This window comes from Megascapheus bottae, chromosome 4, assembly GCF_031878675.1.
Source record: "Megascapheus bottae isolate mThoBot1 chromosome 4, mThoBot2.hap1, whole genome shotgun sequence".
Lineage (NCBI taxonomy): Eukaryota > Metazoa > Chordata > Mammalia > Rodentia > Geomyidae > Megascapheus > Megascapheus bottae.
The window spans coordinates 79,631,879-79,655,693 of NC_143512.1; the positions used below are offsets into that span (position 1 = coordinate 79,631,879).

General features: G+C 38.1%; 1 protein-coding gene across 3 annotated transcripts in view; it reads left to right on the plus strand.

Moving 5' to 3' along the window:
* The window catches only part of Ctnnd2 (catenin delta 2), a 770,274-nt gene that overhangs the window by 265,741 nt on the left and 480,718 nt on the right, over positions 1-23,815 (plus strand). For all 3 annotated transcript variants that reach the window (XM_090332125.1, XM_090332127.1, XM_090332126.1), the window contains exon 3: positions 7,710-7,822. In XM_090332125.1, coding sequence (XP_090188251.1) covers positions 7,710-7,822 — 113 coding nt within the window. The remainder of the gene's footprint in view (positions 1-7,709; positions 7,823-23,815) is intronic.

The following is a 23,815-nucleotide window of genomic DNA, read 5'->3' on the forward strand; positions in this document are numbered from 1 at the left end:
AAGTGTTTTTTTTATGTCTTATAAACCAGAATCATAATTAGTCCCCTGGAGTGGGATGCATTTATTTGGAAATTGCACAGGAAGCAACCTGTATGAATCAGAGGTGTTTAACTCCGAGGGCTCAGCAGACAGTACAAAAGCCAGGGATGTTTTAGCCTCCTCTCCCCAACATGGCATTCTTGCTTTGCAGATCCCAAGTTCTTCTAATCACTTCTACTCTAAGAAGGTGCATTGAATCCTAATAACCCCATCATCCTAGCCCAAATGTCAGTGTGACATTTTCAAGGGGATACAAGCCCATAAACACAGGTGGAGATGGATAAAGAATCATATTTCACATGGTTTAAGAAGGTATTGATGATTCAAGCTAATTAAATTACTCTGAAGAAAACAACAGAGCAGCCGAACTTTCGGTGAGATGAGCACATGCCATCAAGTGTTTAACTGCCACCAGTGCATGGGCACTGGAAAATTCATGTCCTACAACTTCAAGGCAATGGGTGAGGAAGGCGTTAAATGACCCACCACGCCCAAGCAACTGCAGTTCTGCATCTTGGGAAGGGTGGAATCCAAAGCAGCCTTGAGGAAGGCATGTGGGGTTAGGATGCACATTGTGCAGAACAGCCCTGGCCAGAGAACCTGCTTAGATACCAGTCAGATCTCACCACCCCAATCACGAGGTGTTTATTCTTTCGGGACAGTGAAATTAAATGACCCCAACACTTAAGATTTTAGAGTGGCTGGGCACAGGTGGTTCACTCCTAGCTACTCAGATTTGAGGATCTGAGGATCAGGGTTTAAAGCCAGCCTGGGCAGAAAAGTGTGTGAGGCTTGGAAAAAGCCAGACGTAGTGCTGTGCCCCAAGTGTGGTAGAGTGCTAGCCTTGAGCACAGAAAGGCTCAAGGACAGGAAGAGGCACCATGGCTCAAGGGGTTGGGTGATAGCCTTGAGCTGCAGAGCTCAGGGAAAACACCCAGGCCCAGAGTTCAAGTCCCAAGACTAACAAAATAACAAGGCTCAGACCCTTAGTTCAAGCCCCAGAACTGGAGAGAGGGGGGGGAGGAGGGGAGCTTAGAGTAGCATGTTGAATAACCAAAACCTACTGAAACTTTGGTTTTATTTCTATTTTCTAATTATTTTTAGTAGTTGTACAAAAGGATTTTTTTTTTGTTCAACGCATCAGTTTGTGAGTCTACTACTGTCTTCTACATGGGTGTCTCTAGTCGTGCCAAGAAATGCTCCTGAATACAACCAGCCAAGAAGCCCCCCTCTTATCACCCTCCTCAGTATGTGATAGCCAGACAACCGGAGATATTTTTGAAAGAGTCCGTTCCATAAGAGACAGGTTCTAAAATGAACGAACATTACCACGAAATAAGAACTCTATAGAGAGAAAGGAAGAAAAACAACAGCAGCCTTGATGTCAAGGGAAGAGAAAAGAGATGACTTCAAATTGTAGATGCTAATTAAAAGGAAGATTCAGAGAACACAATCTGGCTCGTAGAAATTAAAAGCCCAATAGTGTCAACAAATATCTCATTCAAGACTCACATAATTGAATTGAGGCAACTTTACAGAAAATAGAGTCGATGGCAGAGTAGAAAGTAAAGAAAAATGAAGAGATGAGTTTGCATACAGATGTAGATATTAACATGTCCATAATTAGAGGGAAAAGGTCAAAAGTAAGATAGTGAAAAATGAGTAGAATGATTTCTTTAAAATTAAATTCAGGTGAGAACAGGCAAATCTGGGGAAATTTTTATCCTTTGACCAACTTCTCCCATGCTATACCATTGATTTTTCATTCTGCATCCATGAGTTAAAATATCTTCAGCTTCACAGGAAGGTAGCATCAAAGTAGTGACTCTGATGCCTGGTTTAATTCACTTCATATTCATTTATATTTTTACAAATAACAGACTTTCCTGCTTTAAGGCTGAATTTGTCCCCTTGTACGTACATCCCACCGAGCAGTTTCTTTCTCATGTCAGTTGACTCACCAGGAGGAACAAGCTGATGTTCAGGTATCAGGGAGGAGAATTCCCAAGCCTTCTTCAGCATGCTTGCAAGTATCACATCCATGGTTTTCCTGCTCTTTGTCTTCATGTCTGCCACAACTCCAAAGACTTGAAGTTTGCTCAGCACTTTGCCTCTGTCTTTTTGTAGACGGACACACAAAAAAAAATTGTTTTGTGGGTCATTGGGCTTGAACACTGCGCCTGGCCGTTGTCCCTGAGCTCAGGATTACAGAAATGAGCCCAGAATATTTTTTAATTTCTATAGGACAGGAGACTGTCCATGTATTCATCCATACACATGATTTCATAATGTGAGCTTGATTTTATAGCTACTTTCCTACTCCATTTTCTCTATTTTCTGCTTTTTGTATCTCTTCTTCAACTTTCCAGATTGGTAAAAAAAAAAATCATGTAAAATCTATTTTACTTAAATCATTACTCAATCTAAATGTTTACCTTCCTCAGATCAGCTTGTAACCATTCCAACTGATCCACACCACTGTGCTAAGTAAAATACTTTAATAAAATATTTAGTGGAGGGATTAGTCAAACTATGAGTTTTCTGATTTTAGTTTTCATACTGAGTTAGCTAACCCTCTCTCAGGAGACCTTGCATGTCTTTACCCAATTGGAAACATTTAATAAACTGAATTTAATTAAGGCAAATAAATTATTAATCTATGCTCTTTAGGACCAATATAAAACTTTATGGTAATTCTTGTCATAAAAATCTTAATGTCTTATATGACTCAGGGATGTGCTATTCAAGGAAAGAAATGGCTTATTCTGTCTTCTAGTAAATTTTAATGAACTTTGGCCTCAGATTTTATACATTTATGAATGTTTGAGGTATCTAAGACTATATAATTTCCATGTAGTATAGAAGCCTGAAGCGTAGCATTGCCTTATCCTTTCTTAAAGCTTTCCTTCCTGCTGATGACATGTCTCAGTCTCCCTCTGCTCTTGGTTTCCAGAACTTCCAGGCACCTCAGGACAGCCTCTGAGTCACATGCTCCTAGCCTGATTCTCCTCATGAGTCCTCCACTAAGAAGAGCTAAGAGAAAGCCACCCATTGGTTTTTCCACATAAAATATTCTATATTTCCTCTCTTCCAAAGTCTCTTCTACTCTCCCAATCTAGGCAGCCTTTAAATATCTATCCTTGCTCCTCTTGAATGTAGCCTTACTTTCAATGAATTCAGTGCTGCATTTTCATGTATAACCAGTATTACACATTACGCTAAATATCTCCATATTACTAGAAGAAAAAAAAGCACAGAAAAGAGGCAAAAGAGTGATTCAACACCAGCATAGGTTTATGCGCAGGGAAATGTCCGGAGGGCATCTCCAGCCAAGTTCTATAGCCCACCACGGTAGTCTAACAAAAAGGTTAGTGGAAGGGCATGAAGGAAGGAGACTGACTGGCCACAGAGTATGAAGAAGGGGAAGAGGAATGCCCGGGGCATTCTGGGGTTTCTAAGGCTATATCCTATGGATCCTTGTGGTACAAAATGTCACTTGTGGTCAATTGGGGCTCAGGATGGAACTTATGGTTGACTGAGTAACGCAGGAGTGGGGGAGACGAGCGATTTGTCTGCTTTGGACTAAGGAAAATCCTAGGTAGCACCTTGGCTAAGAAGACCTAACACACACAGTTGGTTCTATTATTTTCAGTTCGTTTCTTTTCACTTTCCTGGTGTTACCAATACCATCATTTTGCTTGAATACTTTTCTGGCTCAGATTCTCAGGGTCTTACTCAGTGCCAAGCACTCAGTTTTCTCCCTCAAGGCCAGACTGACTTAGGCACTGATTTAGGACTAGGAGAATGCCCCCTTTCCCCACATACTGCAGACCGTGTATCCCTGGGGCTTCCTGCATGTTTGTTCTTGGGAAGATACTTAACCACTTTAGGATGCTGTAGGCATCAGCAGTGGTCCATGCCAAGGAGCAAAGTCAATCCTCCGTTGACAAATCCATTACTCTTCCTAAGTTTGAGAAGCACAGTTCTAGTGCCTTTTGTTCCCAGTCACCAGCTCAGTCATTAATTCCAAACAAAAATGCCTTGCCAGAGTAGGGTGATTATCTCTGGGAGAATTCAGCTCGGTGATAGACTGTGCCTGAATCAGTGCTCCACATTGACGCCTTTGACTCTTTTCATTCAGGAAGAGATTAGAAAGTGACCCCCCAAGACACTTTCCCCATGATGAGGAAGGCAAACAGAACCCACACTCAACTGGAATTTGGAAACAATGCTTAGAGACCAGGGAGATTGATGAAGGTTACGCCTGAGCCCAAATATCAGAAAGGCAATCTACAGAGAAAACTGCTAGAGGCCAGGGGAAGGACCACCTGAAAGGATGAGAGGAAGTAGTTCCTGTGTCTCACACTGGGTGAGGAACCTCTGCCAGCCCTTGCCAGCCAGAGAGGGCAGAGAAGGATGATTAGCCCTATATTAAGTGATACCCCTTTCCCCTAATTAATCACTATAGTAACATTGCAAAGAATTAAATTGTCCCCAAGTTATTGATTAATACCTTCAAACAGAGCTGAAGAATCCTTAGGAGCACAAAAGTATCCAGAGTAAAAGGGAGTAAAATTGGAAATTAAACCTTTGCTCAGAAACAACAGCCACCTGAAACACAAACAGATGTTAGCATGAGCAAATAAGGGCACTGAAACATTCATAAGTGTATTGCATTGGTGAACAATCCCATTAGTCATGGAAGATGCAAAACAGACTGAAAAGAAACTTCAAGAGATACTTGATTCATTGATTTCTGAGATAAAAATATAGTAGGATGATTAATGGCAGATGATGCATTGGCAGAGATAAAGACTGTTTAACATGAAAGTACCAATAGAAACTACATAAAATGGAAAGAAAAAATCATATAGAGGCTCTCTCTGTAAGCTGAGGGACATTTACAAGAGATGCAGACATTCTCCCTGTGAATTGCTAAAAGGAAAGAGGTGGGGGAGAGGAGAAAAACATTGACAAAGAAACAATGACTGCAAAGTTTCAGATGTGATAGGAATGATAAATCCATGAATAGAAAAAGCTCAGCAAACCTCAAACATAAGGCATATGGAGAGAGGTCCACTAAGAAGAATTATAGTTAGTTTAGGCAGAAGCAGTGATAGAAAGAAAATTCTAGAAGCCTAGAAATAGGATTCCGTATGTACATATTAAAGATCACTGAAGATTCTTTTTATATTTTGGTCAGAAATCCTACAAGAGAGAGGACCCTTAGAAGGAAAAACAAATGCCTTTCAAATGGGAGAGCAAAATAAAAATGTTTCTAAGTCTTGTCAAACAAAGTTTTTACCTCCCTAACTACTACAAAAGAGATGTATTTCAGACAGAAGGAACACCAAGCCAATGGATACCTTGATCCACACAGAGGAAAGCAGATTGTTCTGCCTATCTGTTGAGAAGGCTCGTTGCTAGGTAGGAAGTTATCTTCCAGTCCTTCTGACAATTTAGACTAGCACCAAGAAAGCGTGAAGAGCCAGAGTCTGGTGTGTATTCTAGCAGAAGGCCGTGATTTATAAATCCAGGTTCAGACTGTTACACTTTGTGCCCGTGGTATTCCGTTCTAACATAGAAACTGAATATTCCTACTTGGACAACACAAACGGTCAATTTCCATCTAGCTTCCAGGGATCTTATATGGTCTTGCAAATACAAAGGTATGAGTTTATTTCCTGTTATACATATTATACCACCATAAAGAACAATCTTCTAGAAAAAGATAATTTGAGACAAGGGAAGGCTAAATGCCCAAGATATGTTCAGCAGAGATCTTGTTGTTTATGTCTTAATAATAATAGTCAGTGCCCTTAAAAATATGTAGGGATAAAATTCTAAACACTAAGCAATAATGTCTCCTCAGATCTAGCAATATAAAGGGCACAGTGAGGCTCACATTTGTGAAGTAGGGGTTTTTTTTATAAACCCAAAATGATGTCAACAGAAAAACCAAACTACTTACATGGAAGAGAGCCAGGGTATTTTCAATGTGTAGAGGATGTGAAATGTACTGTTTGTGATAGCTCATCCAAGGGTTTATCAGGATAACTAATTTTTGAAAGGATGGTATTGAATTTGAACTAAGGGCCTCACACTAGCTGGTGTTCTACCACATGATACATGTTGTGAGACCTGCTTTTTGATAGTTACTTTGCAGATGTTGCCTCATAACTTTGTCCTTTGTGGCTAGCCTCCAACTGTGATCCTTTGGAACAGCCTAGCTAGAATTACAGCTGAGCTACTGGCACAGCTAGCAAGTGTATTCCTTTGGAAAGACAAATCCACACAGCCTTCTCATTTCAGGTCTCCCATGTGAGTCTCTAGCTTGTTGTTCTATTTTGCCATATGAGTAGATACTCCAGTCTCTTTCATCCCTCAAATATAGCGGTGCAGGTTTTGTTATATAATTTCTAAGAGGTTAAATGAGAATTATAAACGTTTATCCTGGATTTTTAATTAAAATAAATAACTATCATTATGCTGGTGAAATACCTGTAAATCTAAAGTATGGCACAGAGTGTTGTGGTTGCAAGGTCTGAGGTGTATTGAAGTTCTGACCAAATCATTTTCCACTGAAGTCAATCCAAACTTTGTTTCAGCTTTGCAAAGCCTTTTTTATTGATTCCATTGACTGTTGTTTTAAAAGTTATATACATCGGAGATCTCAAAGATGATGCATTTAGTACAAGGCTGAGATGCCTTGTTTAAAGTATGTAAACTATGGCTTTTAAAGCATGTTTCCTTTTATCTATAATAACTATGATATGTAAGTAATATGAGGACCAAGTTATTATAAAAAAACAAAAGTCAATGAGGAATGAGCAAAGTTTTTCATGTAATAATAAAAATAATGATTTCTTTTTTATTAAACCTTTTATTTTCTGTATCAGGAGTGTTCATATTTACAGAATGCTAACCATCTGCTCAAAATACCAAGGTTTCATTTTCATGGGTACTATATCACTTAATCCTCACCTTCATTTTTATTGACTGATATTTTAAGCCCATTTTGTAGATGATAGAACAGACATTTGCTAACTTTAGTAACATAACCAGCAACTCATAGCCAGCCAGTCACAAAACCAGTGTGATCCTCAAATCCCTGTCTCTCTGGGGTTTTTTTTTTGTTTGTTTTAGTTATTGTTGTTTTGTTTCATTTTTGGTCAGTCCAGGGGCTTGAACTCAGAGCCTGGGTGCTGCCCTGAGCTCTTTGCTCAAGGCTAGTGCTCTATCACTTGGAGACACAGCTCCACTTTCCGTTTTCTTCTAGTTAATCGCAGGTAAGAGTCTCACAGGAAGTGGTGCTGTGGTTCAAGGGGTAGGGTGGTAACTATTCAGCCTTGAGCTGAAGAGCTCAGGGACAACACCCAGACCCAGAGTTCAAGTCCCACAACTGACCCCCCCAAAATTAAAAATGAAAACAGTCTCACAGACTTTCCTGCCTGTGCTGGCACTGACCTGCAGAGCCTCAGATCTCAGTCTCCTGTGTAGCTAGGATTACAGGAGTGAACCGCCAGCACTGGGTTCAAATCCATCATCTTTTATAGTGATATTCTTGTTTCTCACATTTCACACCTTGGAAACATTATGTGACTTGAGTCTGAATTTGTGGTTTCATACAGATGATCGAGTTCATTTTTTTTTTGGTGTGTTTCTTTCAGGAATTGCAGTTTGAAAGGCTAACCCGAGAGCTGGAGGCCGAACGCCAAATCGTAGCCAGCCAGCTGGAGCGATGCAAGCTTGGATCGGAGACAGGCAGCGTGAGCAGCATCAGGTACTGCACTCTGCTCTCTCCATACTCGGTGTTCCCAGGTGCCAGGGAGAGCAAACTGGGGTGATACCGGTTTGTTTGTTTATCTTCTTTCAAAATCCAACTGGGGCATTGTAATGATCAGTCAGATGGTGGAAAAGAATGGCACCCGACCTGATTTCAGATGTTCAGAAGGTGTCTGGAATGGCCTGATTTGTACTTGAAACTCCTTTTAAAGAAGGGAATACTTGCCCTGAATGCAAATGATGTCCAATTTTGCACAAAGGAAGGCTTTACTTTCAGTGTGTTCGCACAAGCAACCAGAAGAAGCCAGATCTCAAGTCCTGACTCTTTAATTTTTGAAATGATCCCAAGCCACAGGTTCCTGACATGAAGAAGAGAGAATGTTTCCATGCAACCTACATTGTTATGCTAATATTTAATACGAAGTTAGAAAATTGCCTCTTGAATCTCAACCACACATGTAATTCCCAATGTGTGAAAATATTTACCCAGCCATGAATAATGGAAGGATTATCGAATTAGAGATTGTTTGAGATGATAATTTTTTTAATCTCTTCACTATCCTACTTAAGATGATGTTTCTGTATTTGGGGGGGGCATGTGAGTATCTGAGTAAGGGAAAGAAACGTACATGAAGCTCCATAAGGTTGAACTGTTATTTCTTGGAGGTACCCTACTTTCTCAGCAATTTGATATTGTGTTAGAGGCGTTCTGCAATTTTTTAGAGAGATTTCTAGCTAAGCAAATAGAAGCACTGTGGGGGTAAAACAAACAGTGCTTCAGTGACTTAACACCACAGTAATGTCTCACTCATGAGGAAGACTGGGGCCAGCAGCGGGGCAGGGTTCATACTCCTGGCTGAAGGGATCTGTCACCCCTCACCCCCAACATTGCTGTTAACTGCTTTTGCAATCCACAGGTAAGAAATGGCCCTAGGGCCTGTCATAGTTGGAAAGCAGACAGAAATTCTTGTTTCTCAGCCTTTCAACCACTTAATTCTGTGAGCCAAAATGTGAAGTTTAGCTCACCTGTAGCTCCCTGCTACAGTAAAGAATTAACGTAGGTAATGGCATTGTTCTTTCCTCAGTTGAATGTACGTGACCTCCAGTGGAACTGTCCATCCGGTGGTGAGGCTATAGTAACAGGTGCATGGTGGATTATCTTCCAGGGCAAATCTGATTGAGGAAGTTTGGGATCAAATTTGTCTCCACATACCTGTGATTCTATAATACCATGGGACCATGTGTGCTGCAGCTCAGTACCTTGTGCTCTCTAAACCTCATCACAGAGGTGTCTATATTATAAGCATCTAAATTAGCCAGAGATAATGGAGAAGGAAAAGGTTACTGAGCTGTGTTCACTTTGAATCAATATTGGAAGAATGGAGAGGAGAGGACGAGTCAAGGCAGGGAGAATGTAAGCCCGTACATGCCTTACTCCATGTGTTGTATGGACTGGAAGAGCTTTTGATTAAAGCACACATCTCTTCAGACTGTCAGATTGTGTAGATTTGTCTGCAGGGCTAAATGGACATCTATTTGGCTTCAAAGCCATCTGTTTTACTATTAGTCTGTTCGTTGCCTGGTTCACATTTCTAAGCTTTTCATGTCATACTGCCTGCTTTACTTTTTCTCACCTGGAACCTGTTCAGACCAAACCCTTCCACAGGCTGTACCTTTCACTGTTTTACACTACTCCTAGGCCCTACCCCACCCTGTCCCCTTTCAAGAACCAATCTAGGGACCTCAAACTCTGGTTTGGGATCGGGCCTGGAATGAAATCTGACCCAACAGTAATTTATCTAATGACTAACCTGTGAAAAACACTGGAACTAGTGAACCCAGATCTGTGCTATCCGATGGTGCATGGGAGACAAGATGGCAGCCATACTGACTTATGTGTCATGTGTGACTCTGGTGATAGAGGACAGCCCAGCAGAGAGAAAGTAGATGGCTCCTGAAAATCAGGGAGGAGGTCAGTTTTCATTTGGACTGGCTACACTGTACCTACTGCCTTTACAAGACAACTGCAAATTTCCTAACACCTCTCTTCTTCCTTCAGGGAGTTGTCTTGCATTGCTTTCTTCTCTTAGGGGCAGCCAGAGTGTCTTGAGGGAAAGAAATTACTGAAATACAAAATTAGATGGAAGAAAGATCCCATGACAGCCTTTGTTTCTTTGTTCTATGCCCTCTGTCCCTGGCTCACAACCCATTGTACACGATCCATAGATCTGTGTTAAATTTGCATTAAACCATGGGGCAAGTAAAGATAAAGGCAACACTACCTAATGCTCTCCCTTTGCCATGTATGATGCCAGTTTTCATCAAGCTTAGTTATTTTCCATTTTAGACACCTATGATATATGAATCTGTGTTTGTATAATACAGACATTTTGCTGATGGGGCAAGAGAGAAAACCCCATAGCTGTTGTATTTACTTTTAAAATTATAACCTACTTGTTGATTCAGATTCAGAAATGAACCTTTGCAAGTGCAAGTTTTCATTAATAGGGGAAAATCAACCTAGTTATCATATCAAGATGGGTATTTAAACAAAAACAGAACAGATTTTACTAAGGAGGACAGCTAAACAGGTCAGTGATGATTTTGATATTGATACATACCTCTGATGACACCAAAAAGTAGTTGAGGGAGTTTCTAGGAGAAAGTGAAAGAAAACCAAATAATATCTTAAAAATATGTTTCTATACTGCTAGGAATGACACAGATATAATTTGATTTTCCTTCTGCCTGTATTGTTGATAAGAAATTGTTCCAACTGATTTCAAAGTCATTCTTCTGAGTAGTCAAATTAATATTTGAGCTTCTTAAAGTAATGTTATTAGTGTACATTTGTAACAATGTAGGCTGTAGCAATCCTCTGAAGGATAAATGAGAACACTGAGAACCAGGGGAAGAGGGATCTGGAGATATTTGTTGTTATAGGGTTTCAGCTTCTGCATCTATCTATCTAGGTCATAAGTAGCTCCAAAGAGGAGCGTTGTGTTCTCTTGAGCTCTTTAGAGATTTTCTAAGCATCCAAATGTTTATTGAGTTTCCAAAACTCAAGTTGATTAACTGGTTATTGTGTAAAGGGTCTCGGCCTTCTGAAAAGGAGTGAGTGTGCATTTCCTTTGATTTGTTTTTCTCCCCCCTCATCTGGATCCTATTCAAACCACGTCTTCAAAACCTGCCAGGGCTGTCTTCTTTCCTACAACTAAATTACATAGTTTTGTTTTTTTTTTTAACTTTCTTCATGATTGCCAGTAACTATCCACACTGGAGCAGGAACATTATAGAGATTATGTATTTTATTTGACATCATAACTGAGTCTGTCTTTTGGGTGTCTCAGCCCTAATCATTGGCTGACTATAACCTGTCTCATGCTCACCAAAGGGCCATCCTATAGGCTTTAGGCTGATCCAGAAGTCTTGGTCTGCCGTCTGCTGAGCCATCCTGTCCTCTTCCCAGGCCCAGCATACTGTGTTGCTTCTGCAAGTTTTGTGGTCACTGTGTGAGTCAATGGCCTGGCCTAGTGCATGAGACCCTGCAAAGGTATTCCAGCGTGTCCTGCTGTCTGCCCTTATCTGACATCTATCCCCTGCATGTTCACACTGCACGAATCTGCTGAAGACGTTTCCCTGCTTCCACCATTTTATGAATGTATCACACTTTTCGGTCTCCGTGCTTATGAAATGCAATCCCTTCTTTCTATATCTTTCTGTCTGTTTATCCCGGTTTCCTCTTCTGTTGATTCCAGTTGAGGTTTCATGTCCTTCTGAACATTTGTAGACATTTCAAAGCAGCCTGTGTAAGAAGCTGGATGCAGTGACTGTGTATTTCTGGAGACAGGACTCTTCTAAACATTTTACATAGCATCTCTTTTTGTGGTTGCCTGTGGAGATCGGATGCGACCTAGAGATTAGAGACAGAGGAAAGCAGAAATTCAGTTCAAAGCCACAGATAGTCTACCCAGATAAATTTCCTCTTTGCTGGACTTGGAGATGGATGGGGCTATGATGAGCATTACAGGTGGCATTCAAGTCCTGAACACTGGAAAGCAGGCAAGGGCCTCAATCCAGCAACCAAAAGTAGTTCATTTCATCTGAGAACATGAGTGAATTTGGGTTGAGACTATTTCCAGTGAAATAAAATGAAAGCGCCCTGAAGAAATTTTCCTAAGAGATTAATAAAATGCTGAGCAGTGAGCATTACCAGCTAATGCCTTCACAAAACTTGTTAAACTGTTACTTACAGTGAGTACAAGCTGCTGATTTTTGTGGTAATTGGATATGCAATGAGAGAATACATGTATATATAATGCATACATGTATATTCTTCTTATATAAACAAGGTATAAACTTACCAACGTATTTTATTTTGGAATGTAATCTATTTTTCTATATTAAGTGATTTTTAATATGTTAAAATAAGGTTTTCTTTCTAATACAGCTATTTCTACACAGGGAGCTTATTGAAAATAAAATTATTTTTACATTGAATCAAATGTATAATTTACCCATAGCTATTTATCTTAGATACTCAGCATAACATTTGCTAGCCAAACAAAGAGGAGGGATTTTCTGTTCACTTAAAATACTGTACAGCTTTATTTTTCCATCAAATTCAGTTTTTATTTTTAAATTAGAAAATCATTGGTTGCTAATTTGTGTTGTGGTTTCTCATGCATTGATGTAACCATAGACCAGATGTTGCTGAAGAACAGAAAATTCTTTCTTCAAGCTGGCAGGACTAAGGTCACGGTGCATCTATAAGGATCTTCTTGCCCTGTCCTTATGGAGTGGAAAGAAGAACTAGAGAAACACACTTCACAGCTCTTTTATAGCCCCAATAATCTATTGATGAGGGCAGAGTCTTCTTGATACAAATAGTACCAACACCATTGCATTAAGTTTCAACATGCAAGTGTCTGAATGGTATAAAAGCATTAAAATCATCGCAGCTCCCATGCTAAGAAATAAGCATTCCAACAAAGGATTCTTTATTTATATAAACAAGTTTATTGAACTGATGTTTTAGAGCAGAAATGACCCCAATAAGCATTCCTAATTTTCTTGTGGTCCTTTAGGGACTATTGTTTTTCCTGTCTTATGTTCATTACGTTTCTGTTTCTACTTCTCTCTTTCCTCCGCTCACCACAGCTATTTTCCTGCCTTCTTACAGCTTGTCTTTCAGTATCAGGGAGTATGAGATTGTTTCTTTAGAATTACTACTAATTTTTTTTTCTTTCCCCTATGTAAGTTAAGAAGAATATTCTAGAATACTTCCTATGTGCTCAATATTCATTGTCATGATTCCCAGCACAACAAATATGCTCAGATTTGCAGTCAAAAGTTGCTCTTCTAGAATCAGCAAGTGCTTTCACAGCTATGGCTCATTTCATATGGCAGCATTTACTCCTCATGTTTTCTTTGTTGTCTGAACATTCTTAACTAGCCTAGAGCCAGCATCACTGTATGGAAATATTTCCACAGCGTCTTTGGATTCCTTGGCCAGAAGCAAATTTACAGTCTAGCTTAAGGCTGCCTCTGCCACCTCACCTATATTAAGACTTCACTGAAATTTGTCAACCATTAAAAGTAGGAATCTGTTACCTCCGCTCTTCTCTAATCCCTCTAGAAACTTGAGAAAATGGGAAAGCAAAGCAGTGACTTGCACACAGTGCTAGTTAAATATTGATTGGCTAAATGAGGGCATGAACTTGAACAGCTTTTATTAGTATTGTTATTTTATTGCTATTGTTTTAGAACAATCATGAGTGTAGATAATCTAGAAATCTCTAAGAATATAAAACACAGTGTGTTGATTATACACATATTGTTCTTTACAATATGTATTTGCATATAACATTACATGCCACACAATGACATTTCAGTCAACAATAGATCTTATATACACTACTGGCCCCAAAGATTCTATCACCTAATAATGTGGTAACTATCTTACTTTAAATGTATGCTGTGAAGTTTTCACAGAGACAAAAATTCATCTAGCATTATATACTTCAATTAAATGCTTGTGTATATATATATATATGAGTTATATATATATCTAATGTTATATTTAAATAATGTATATTTGTTATATAATACATTGTTATATCACAAATACGATATGTTAGCTACATATAGTATATGATGTAAACACAATATATTATTCAGACTTTGTCAGAGTAAAATGTTACATTTCACTAAGCATTTTTTTTTTGCCAGTCTTGGGCTTGAACTCAGGGCCTGAGCACTGTCCTTGGACTTTCTCAAGGCTAGAGCTCTACCACTTGAGCCTCAGCACCACTTCCAGCTTTTTTCTATGTATGTGGTACCGAGGAATCGAACCCGGGTCTTCATGCATGCTAGGCAAGCACTTTAACCACTAGGCCAAACTCCCAGGCCTTCACTAAGCATTTTATAGTAATATTTTATGAAAATATCTACTTGTCAAAATGTCCCACTTGAATTGAAGACCAGTTAATTTGTTGAACTCTGTGTATAGCAGTATAATTGATCTCGGTTTATACTTTCACTCTGTCCTTCAAAAGATGGCAATAATCAATTTATCAGTCATTGTAATGATTTTAAGCATAATTAGTGGCAATGTTTCAGTTGGCCAGGCAGAGTATTGAATCATTTACATAGATATATTCCAAAATATCCCTATGAGTTAAGACTTGACTTATTATTTTGTAGCTTTTTTATTTTGAGACCTTTGAAAGAGAAGAAGAAGAAAGATTACTTCATCGCATCTAGATACTAATTTTTGAACCCAGGAGTCTTTAATCGTCAAGGACACATGTTAAAATGTCACGCCACAGTGTATCTTCAAATCATGCCGCAAAATAAAATACCATCTTATTTGTATTCAACTTTCACCCCAGAATTCTAAATATTTTCAACTAATTTTTTCTCATGTTTTGCTTTCCAACTACCTCAATAATCACACTACCATAAGATTCCTTATACAAATGTATGTTTCTGAGATTTATTTTCAAGAAAAGGAAGTTAATAATATAGATTATCATTATTATATGTATCCATATTATCTATTATATGAGTTATTCATGGCCAATTGATCATTCTAATAGTTTTATGCCTATAAATACTAGTCACCATATTAAATACACCAATTTAAGCTTCTAGAAGAATAGAAATAGTCATCTGTCCTAAGAATTTAATTATATTCTTCACTCCAAAACTAATCTCCAAAGTAACAACCATCCCATTAAAAGATGAGCTAAAGACTTAAAGAGAGACTTGTCTGAAGAGGAAATAAAAATGGCCTATAGACACATGAAGAAATGCTCAACATCTATGGTCATAAAAGAAATGCAAATCAAAACAACTCTAAGATTCTACCTCACTCCAGTTAGAATGGCCAGGATCAGGAAAACGAATAACAACAGATGCTGGAGGGGATGTGGCCAGGAGGGATCACTACTACACTGCTGGTAGGAGTGCAAACTCATTCAACCACTATGGAAAGCAGTATGGCAGTTCCTCAAAAGACTAAACATACAGCTCCCCTATGACCCAGCAATTCCACTGCTTGGCATTTACCTAACCGTCCAGAAACAAGGGCATACTAAATCCACTAGCACAATGATGTTCATTGCAGCACTATTTACCATAGCAAAGATATGGAACCAACCCAGGTGTCCCTCAGTTGATGAGTGGATCAACAAGATGTGGTATTTATACACAATGGAATTCTATGCTGCTCTCAGAAAGAACGACATCGCCCTATTTGTAAGGAAATCGAAAGACAGAAAAAAATCATATTAAGTGAAGAAAGTTAGACTCAAAGGAACATAGGCCCAATAGTCTCCCTCATTTGTCATAATCAGTAAAAACCTTGGGCTCTCCTAGCAGAGATTTACAATAGAACATCTGGAGAAATTAGGCCAAATTGTATGACACTAAATGAAAGGACCTCCAGGATTAGGAAACAAAAGCCATATAATGAGTGACTGTTGTCCTTTATGTACTATGTTATCTCTCATCTCTTTTGGCATCCCTTGGTTATCTCATATTGTTACAATATTTCACCTTGTTATTTGATATATTTTATACGTGCTTAATTGGTTATTTGAAATTGGATAGGGAAGGGGGAAATCAAGATAAGCGGGGGGAAGGTGGGAGGGAATTGGGGACGATGTCATGAGAAAGGGTATCAATGTTCGTGAAGTTATGCACTTTATATCTGGTGAATATAATGTAACCCTTCTATTAATCACATTAAGAAAAATTATTTTAAAAATAATAAAAATGTGATAAAACAGAAGAAAAGAATTTAATTAGCTTCTTAAAACACTTGAATACTTAATGCTTATCATCATTTAACCTATTTCTTATACAAACAACTTTATCTGAATACCATTCTATCAATTTTGAAGCCTAGCTTCTTTAAAAAAATAATACAAAATTACTTTACATCTAAAACTAATGAATATACCAACTTTCATCAAAAGTTATGTTACAAAACAGACATTTAAGAAAAACTAAGTAATGAATTTTGAAATCTAATATCCTTATCAAATAGCTAAGTGAAAATCTAAGTAATGAATTTTGAAATCTAATATCCTTATCAAATAGCTAAGTGAAAATCTTTGAAAGACTTAATATCTCGATTTTTTTATATTTTCCCTGTCTTTTAAATATTCCTCCTCTTAGGTGTGAAATATAAATTTTGTAGCTACATAAAATTTAATTAAATCTTGCCACTGCCGGTTTGGGTATGTGACTCAGAAGTATAATTGTGACTTGGGTTCCACCCCGGGGATTTTAAAAAACAATGGTGACCCACCATTTTGCTTCTGCAATGTTCCTAGCTTTGCCTTGCTAACTGTTGTTGTTGTTGTTATTGGTTGTGGGACTTGAACTCTGGACCTGGGCATTGTCCCTGAGCTCTTCAGCTCAAGGCTATTGCCCTACCCTTGAGCCACAATGCTATTTCTGGTTTTCTGGTTATATTGTCTGGCTTGGCTTTGAACCGTGATCCTCAGAGTTCAGCCTCCTGAGTAGCTAGGTTTTTTTTTTCCTTCTCTATAAATAAGAAGGTCTTTGTAATTTTGTAAAAATTATGTGAAGAATTTCACATTCTTAACTGTTACTAATAAGTCATAGATATTTGTTGTTCTTGGCACATTTACAGAAAATCTTTTTGTTGTAGTTTATTTCCTAGATTTTCTACAACAGATTACAAAATAGCTCTTTTCTCACTCTGGGCTAAAAATATGCTCCAGAGTAGCATCGCGATAGTCTCCTTCACAAAATAGACAACATAGAAACTCACAAAATGAAGTGGAAGAGTTTAAACCAATTTTCTTTTTCCTAAGACAACATCATGTGACTCAGGATCCAATTTGGAGCTAACAATGGAAGCTCTGATTTTTTTGTGATCATAAACATCAGAGCATAGTGTAATAACAATTTACGCATGTGGAGAAACACACAAAAATAAATACACAGAAGCCAAAAATCCTGAAGAATTGTTCTTCCACCAATTGACAGCAAGGCTTTGTTCATGAAAACCTCCATGGCTCATTGTCCTGCTGGGTCTCTAGATAAAGTTATTCACGAGCGTCTCACATCAGTTCTGTCTTCATTCAGAAGCTGAGGACCTAAAAGATTTTGTCCAGTTTTGTATCTGTATTTGTTTGCTTTCATGTAATCATTATAGAGGATTCTTTGCTCGTGATATTTCAGATGATAAAATAAAAATGGCCATTTGACCTGTCTCAAAAGAAACAGCTTCCATCAGGGGACACTGGAGTACTTTCTGTACATGGAAAAAGAGTATTTATTCCTTGTATTTAAATGTAGATATAAAAGAGGGGAAGGAAGGTATCATAATTAGTGTGGAAACATTCTGATCTCAGAAATAGCACATTTCACTGGTTATGGACAAGTCATTTGGGCCTGGGGATTTACAAGTGAGTGAATCCCTGTACAACAGAATAGTGAATGCTGTGTGCTTCCAGCCCAAAGGCATGAATTTTTTTTAAATAATAGTTCCTTTTGTTTGTGTACATGCTGGTCCTGAGGCTTGAACTAAGGGTCAGGACACTTTCTACTAAAGGCTTTCTACTAAAGGCTAGTTCTCTACCACTACTCTGCCACAGCTCTCTACGTGTGTGTGTGTGTGTGTGTGTGTGTGTGTGTGTGTGTGTGTGTGTGTGTTAAACTGAATCAGAATTAGCCAGAATCTTCCGATAGTCCTGAGGAAAAGTGGACAAGTTCTGAAAACTCACTTGGGTCACAGGGTATGAAGTTGTAGCAGGAAATTATTATATGCTTGGAAATTTAAACATTTGGTGAGCAAGACCCATATGGTAAGCTTAACTTCTACCGTGAGCATTGCCCCTTTCAACAAGAACCCTTTGATTTGTTTTACTTCATCCTGTGTGAATGCATTCTAATTCCCCTTTATCCAGGAGAAACTATCATCGCATTTTAAATTTAAGAGATTGCTGTGTTAGCAGCAGGCAGCAAAGATGTTGCCTAATTTGTTGACAGTGAAGCGATATTCATAAACTCCAGTCTTCTCAAACATCTGTTTGTTTGGTACCTCAAGAGCTGAGGAAGTTTAAAAATTGTCTCACATTGTTGCTTAGTCTTTGGCCCTTAGGAAAGAATGTATCTCTCAGCAAGATTTTATTGAAAGTCTCTGTCCAAGGAATTGACTGCTAACTTCTCTCAAAATTTAGCAATTAACCTTCTCTCCACCCTGTGCCAATGATGATACCCACCTGTGGTGAGCTCATTGTCATTGTCACATGCCTCATTTAATGTAAATAACTGAATTGCATCTTTGGGGACTTGCATCTTGCCTGTGACATCAGAAATGTCCAACAGATACAGGAATGGATGGAGGGTGGTGTGGAAGCAGTGGAGCACAGAACCCACTGAGTTGTGGATGGACGCACAAGGCCTGTGGATTCCTATCCATGCACAATATGAAATATGCTGGCCCTTTGAACTGCCACATACCTTGTCTGTGGATTTGGATAAGCATCATTTCCTTAGAAATTTGTGGCTAGAATTAAATGTGGAAGTTTGTTTTGGTAATAGGAACAGAGTATACTATCAAAAAAGTATTTTCCCTATGCCAGTTCAAGCAAGCAGTTCTCTTCATTTGTGTTATTTGATGTACCCAATGTTATAACTGACTGTACTTCAGCACACAAGTGGGGTATGCTCTTATTTTGACAAATATTTTATTGACTGATTTACTTATTCAGTAGTTTTTTTACATATTTTTTAATTAAAAATTTATTGACATTGATTTTTATATCATATATCAAATGACGTGTTTATCAAACAGGTATTCAAGAGGAAATCTCTATATACAATCACTGGCAATTAGATTTTAGAACATAATCAAAATTAGGCTGAGGGTTTGTATGTCACAGATACATATTAATCTATGTAATAAAACATTATGTCTGTAGAGTCACAAGTTTTTGTCTATGTTGTGGTGTTTATATTTCCAATACCATGTCCATAGCATTGGGTATGCAACTTTTGAGTCCTTGCTCTTGTACTGTTTGGATCTAATAGCCACATATTAAGGATATGGTGTGCCTTTTGTTCCTTTGGTCTTGACTTTTCTTTTCTTTTTTTTTTTTTTGCCAATCTTGGGACTTGAACTCAGGGCCTGGCCACTGTCCTTGGACACTTTTTACTCAAGGCTAGCATTCTGCCACTTGAGCCACAGTGCCACTTCTGGCTTTTTCTGTGTATGTAGTTCCCTGGGAATCGACCCCAGGGCTTCATGCATGTTAGACAAGTACATGGCTATTACGAAGCCATGCCCCTACCCATATTTCTCAGTGAGTTTTGTTTTATATGATGGGTAATTATGATGATTGCAAATTTTTCCTAAAGAAAGAATATTTTAACTATTGCTCCTTCTGCCAGAAACAACCCAATAAAGGGATATTTTAATGGAGTAATGTGTCTATTACATTCTAGCCATGTACTGTTTAGGATGAAGTCTTACCACCATAAAAATTAAATTTGAATTCAGGTGGATAAATATTCAATGTCTTTGTAATTTTGAGATCTATGTTCTACTATTGATAAGCTTAATTTCATTCTCTTGTAACAAGGCACTCACAAAGAGTTTTGCCTGAGAGATTAATGAGGGACAAGAGAAAAATAGCATCAGTATCACCTAAAGTAAATCCTTAGATGGCTTAAGGGGTATGGAACTCAATGGCATTTTCTAGGCTTGTGTATAAAACGAGTCTGCCTGTGGACATGTGAATGAGAAGCTGCTGGGATCAACTACCTCAAAGCAACTATAGAAGAACATGGATTCTGATAACCTCTGTTAGGACACTCTTCTAATCACTCATTTATTAAGCATGCATAAGTCAGGGACATACTTTGTGTCACAACTTGTAACCATTATTGGGAATACATCTGCAGATAAGCTTAAAACTCACAGACTTGATGGCTACCTTGTCCTCGCCTTTCTTAGCATAGATGCTACCAAGATTGTACCTTCATAAAACTGCTCTTCTGCATACCTATGACAATACTTTTGCCTGAGGCTAACCTTCCTTGCATGGTAAGCCATTTTCTCCTAAGATAAAATAACAAAGACAAAAATCAAAATTCCAGGAAAAGAATTAAATTATCTTCATCCTATTTAAGCTACCCTTTGGGGTAAGGATTAAAAGTTGTATTTATTAAGCTTACACTTGACTTTTTCCAACAGTTATTATGTTGGCTAATTAATGTTGGTTGAATGAATGTTCCACAGGGAAAAAAATAATCACAACCTAGTTTAGTATGCAACTCATAGATGGAAAAACAGGAGTAATATGGTAATGCATACATAAAGGTACAACATATATCTGAATCATTTAAAAGAAGTAATGAAAAACTCAAAAAGAAGGGAATTTTGGGTAATATGGAATAAAGGTGATGGCTCTGTCAGATGATTATATTTGTCATTTTTCACAGATTTAACTTTCTACATGATTCCTAGGGAAATTTGTTCATCATAAGTCAGAAAAGCATAAAACAAGTGAATCTCAGAGATGCTAATTGGACCAAATAATAAGATCATTCCACATAAATGTATTCTTTTACAGAGAATTTGCATTCGATGTTTGCTATACAAATATAATTTTCAGAAACAAATCTTATATTTTCAGACAACTGCATGCATAAAGTGAATAAGATATGTACATTTGATAATATGAAATACTTTTGTATTCATGATTTTTTAATGCCCCAAGACTGCTGGTCAATAATTATTGGCAATTCTTCTTGGTCCTTCCTATTTGTCTCTCTTTCATATATCAGATATTAGTACATTAACAAGTGTTTATCTCTTTCCTATCAGTTCTTCATACATGCTTGCATGCAATCTAATCTACACAATTTTTGATGTTCCTGATCTGGCATTGATATTTTATGCAATTCTTGCAACTTAAAAAAAAAATTGTGCTGCTGTTAGCACAATTCTGGATTTACTGGTCTAGGCATGGGTCTTGGAGCTCAGAGGTATCTCTTTACTCATACTTTTTACCCTGCCATGTCAACATGCTACAGGCCACATGTCCTTCTCCAGAGAATATTTGCAGATTTTGCTTCCATCAATGAGTGGCTGGAGACTTTGCTTTGAGAATCAAGCTCTGGGCAAGCATGGTTCCACCTAGTGTGTGTAGACAAATGAAACTGCTTACAGGACTGGGCTTTTTTAACTTCTCTTAACAATGCCAGAAATTTTCCAGGAATCATTACACAAATTTACACTCCAGCAGCAATCTATATATATTTAGATAAATCTTATACTTAATCAAATTATATATTATATAGTTCTTCCAAATTTGATGGGTTTAAAATGTGCATTTTAAAACTTTCTGCAATAATATTTAATATATGCATTAGGTATTCAGTAGCATTCTACTAACAACTGATCCATGTCTTTAAACATTTTTCTATTAGTTCCATTGTTTTACTGATATTTTCATTTTAAGTTTTCAGATACTATTTTCCTGTTACTTCTATACATTACAACAATGTTCTCTGTGGTTGTGACTGTTTTTCACCTTTTTAGATTGTCTTTTAATGAGCAAAAGTAACTAAGTTCCTTCTCTCTCCCCCTTTCCCTCCTGCCTTCTCTCCCTTTCTTTCTATCACTTTGGGTTAATTTCGAGGCTTTTTGCCTAGGAAGAAACCTCTCCATTGAGCTTTATCACCAGTCCCAGAATTGTTTATGTTAATGCTGATAGCTTGATCAGTTGGTATTTGTAAGATTCATATTCTTTTGCAACTTTAAGAAATCCTCAAAGAATTTTAAGTATTCAACAGTATTAATGGAGTATATCTAGAAATAAAACCATTCCACTGCTGTTACCTGATCTTCAACAGAGTAGCTGAAAGCATACACTGGAGGGATAAAATAAAACAAAACAAAACACAACAAAAACTATTCAAGCTGAGCATGGTGGCTCAAGCATGTAATCCTAGCTACTCAGGAGGCAGAGATCCTTTGATCTCAAAAAGTAGCTCAAAGGGTAGGTGGTAGCCTTGAGCTGAAGAGCTCAAATAGTACCCAGGCCCAGAGTTCAAGCCCCATGACTCACAAAACAAAAACAAAAACAAAAATCTGTTCAACAAATGGGTTGGGAAAACTGTTTATCTACATGTAGAAAACAGAAACTAAACCTTTTCACCCTATGCAAAAATTAACTCCAAATCCCCAAAGACCTTAATGTAAGATCTGAAACTGAACTGAATATAGAAAAACTCTGGAAGATATAGGGGCCTAAGCAATTATTTCCTGAATGCCTAGTAATTAAGAGTAAGAATTAACAACTAGGATTGTATTAAATTTAAAGGTTTCTTCATACTAAAAAGCACAATTACAAAAAAATAAGAGACAATCCACAAGATGGGAGACTGTCTTTACCAGCTATTCAGTGGCTAGAAAATTAATATCCAGGGTATACAAAGTGCAAATGCACATCCAAAGAACAAACTTCTGTGAATAAAATAGGCAAATGAATTCAATGGAAAGTTCTAAGAAGAAGTTCAAATAGCAAAATAAATACACGAAGATATGTGTGAAGTCCCTAGCCAAAAAGGAACTGCAAACCAAATCTACAGTAGGATTTCATCTCACTGTAGTCAGAACGGTCATCAGTGCGAAAACAAACAAAATCAAATGCTGGTGAGCAGCGCTGATATGCTGTTGATGGGAATGTAAACTACAGGAAATACAAACACTGCAGAAATCAGTACAGAGATTCCTCAAAAATAAGCCCGTGAAAAGTAGTCCTGCATTTTGACACTGCCATAAAAATCCTTGGTATCCAAGAATGAATATCCAAAGAATTCTTTCTCTTTTACCTCCAAAGGAAAATAAATCAGTAAAGAAAAATGAAGATCTGGGCACACCCACACTTACTTTAGGCCAGTTCACAATAGCCAAACTATGGAACCAGCTGAGGTGCCCAACAATCCCTGAACATGGATGGGTTAACTACGGTATATAATTACCACCAGACAAGGCTCTTGTTTGAGGCAAATAATGAAGTGCCTTTGACAGGAAAATGACTGGAAGGGGATATCATCATGTTGAGTGAGCTGAGCTCGAAAAGCCTGCCGTTGAATGTTCTTGATCCTTTCTGGACTAGAGATGTAATGATGGCGGTGGAGACCTTGTTGTCACCATCGTCATCGTCTCCCTGAGAGTTATATTCATGGTGCGTGAAGAAGGAGGGGGCTGGCCTTCAGGAAGGGGTCAGTGGGGCTGAGGATGAGGAGAAAGCACACATGAGCTACAGGGTGGGAGGGGACCTCAGAGGATTTCAACATAGTGAAATCCACCACACACTGTTTGAAAGAAGAAAGGACTGTGAGCCTGGTGGAGAGTGGCAAAATGTTCAGAGGGTAATGCACCCATGTGAGGAAAGGACAGCAAAACCCCATCTTGTCACTAATGTATACCAGTTCA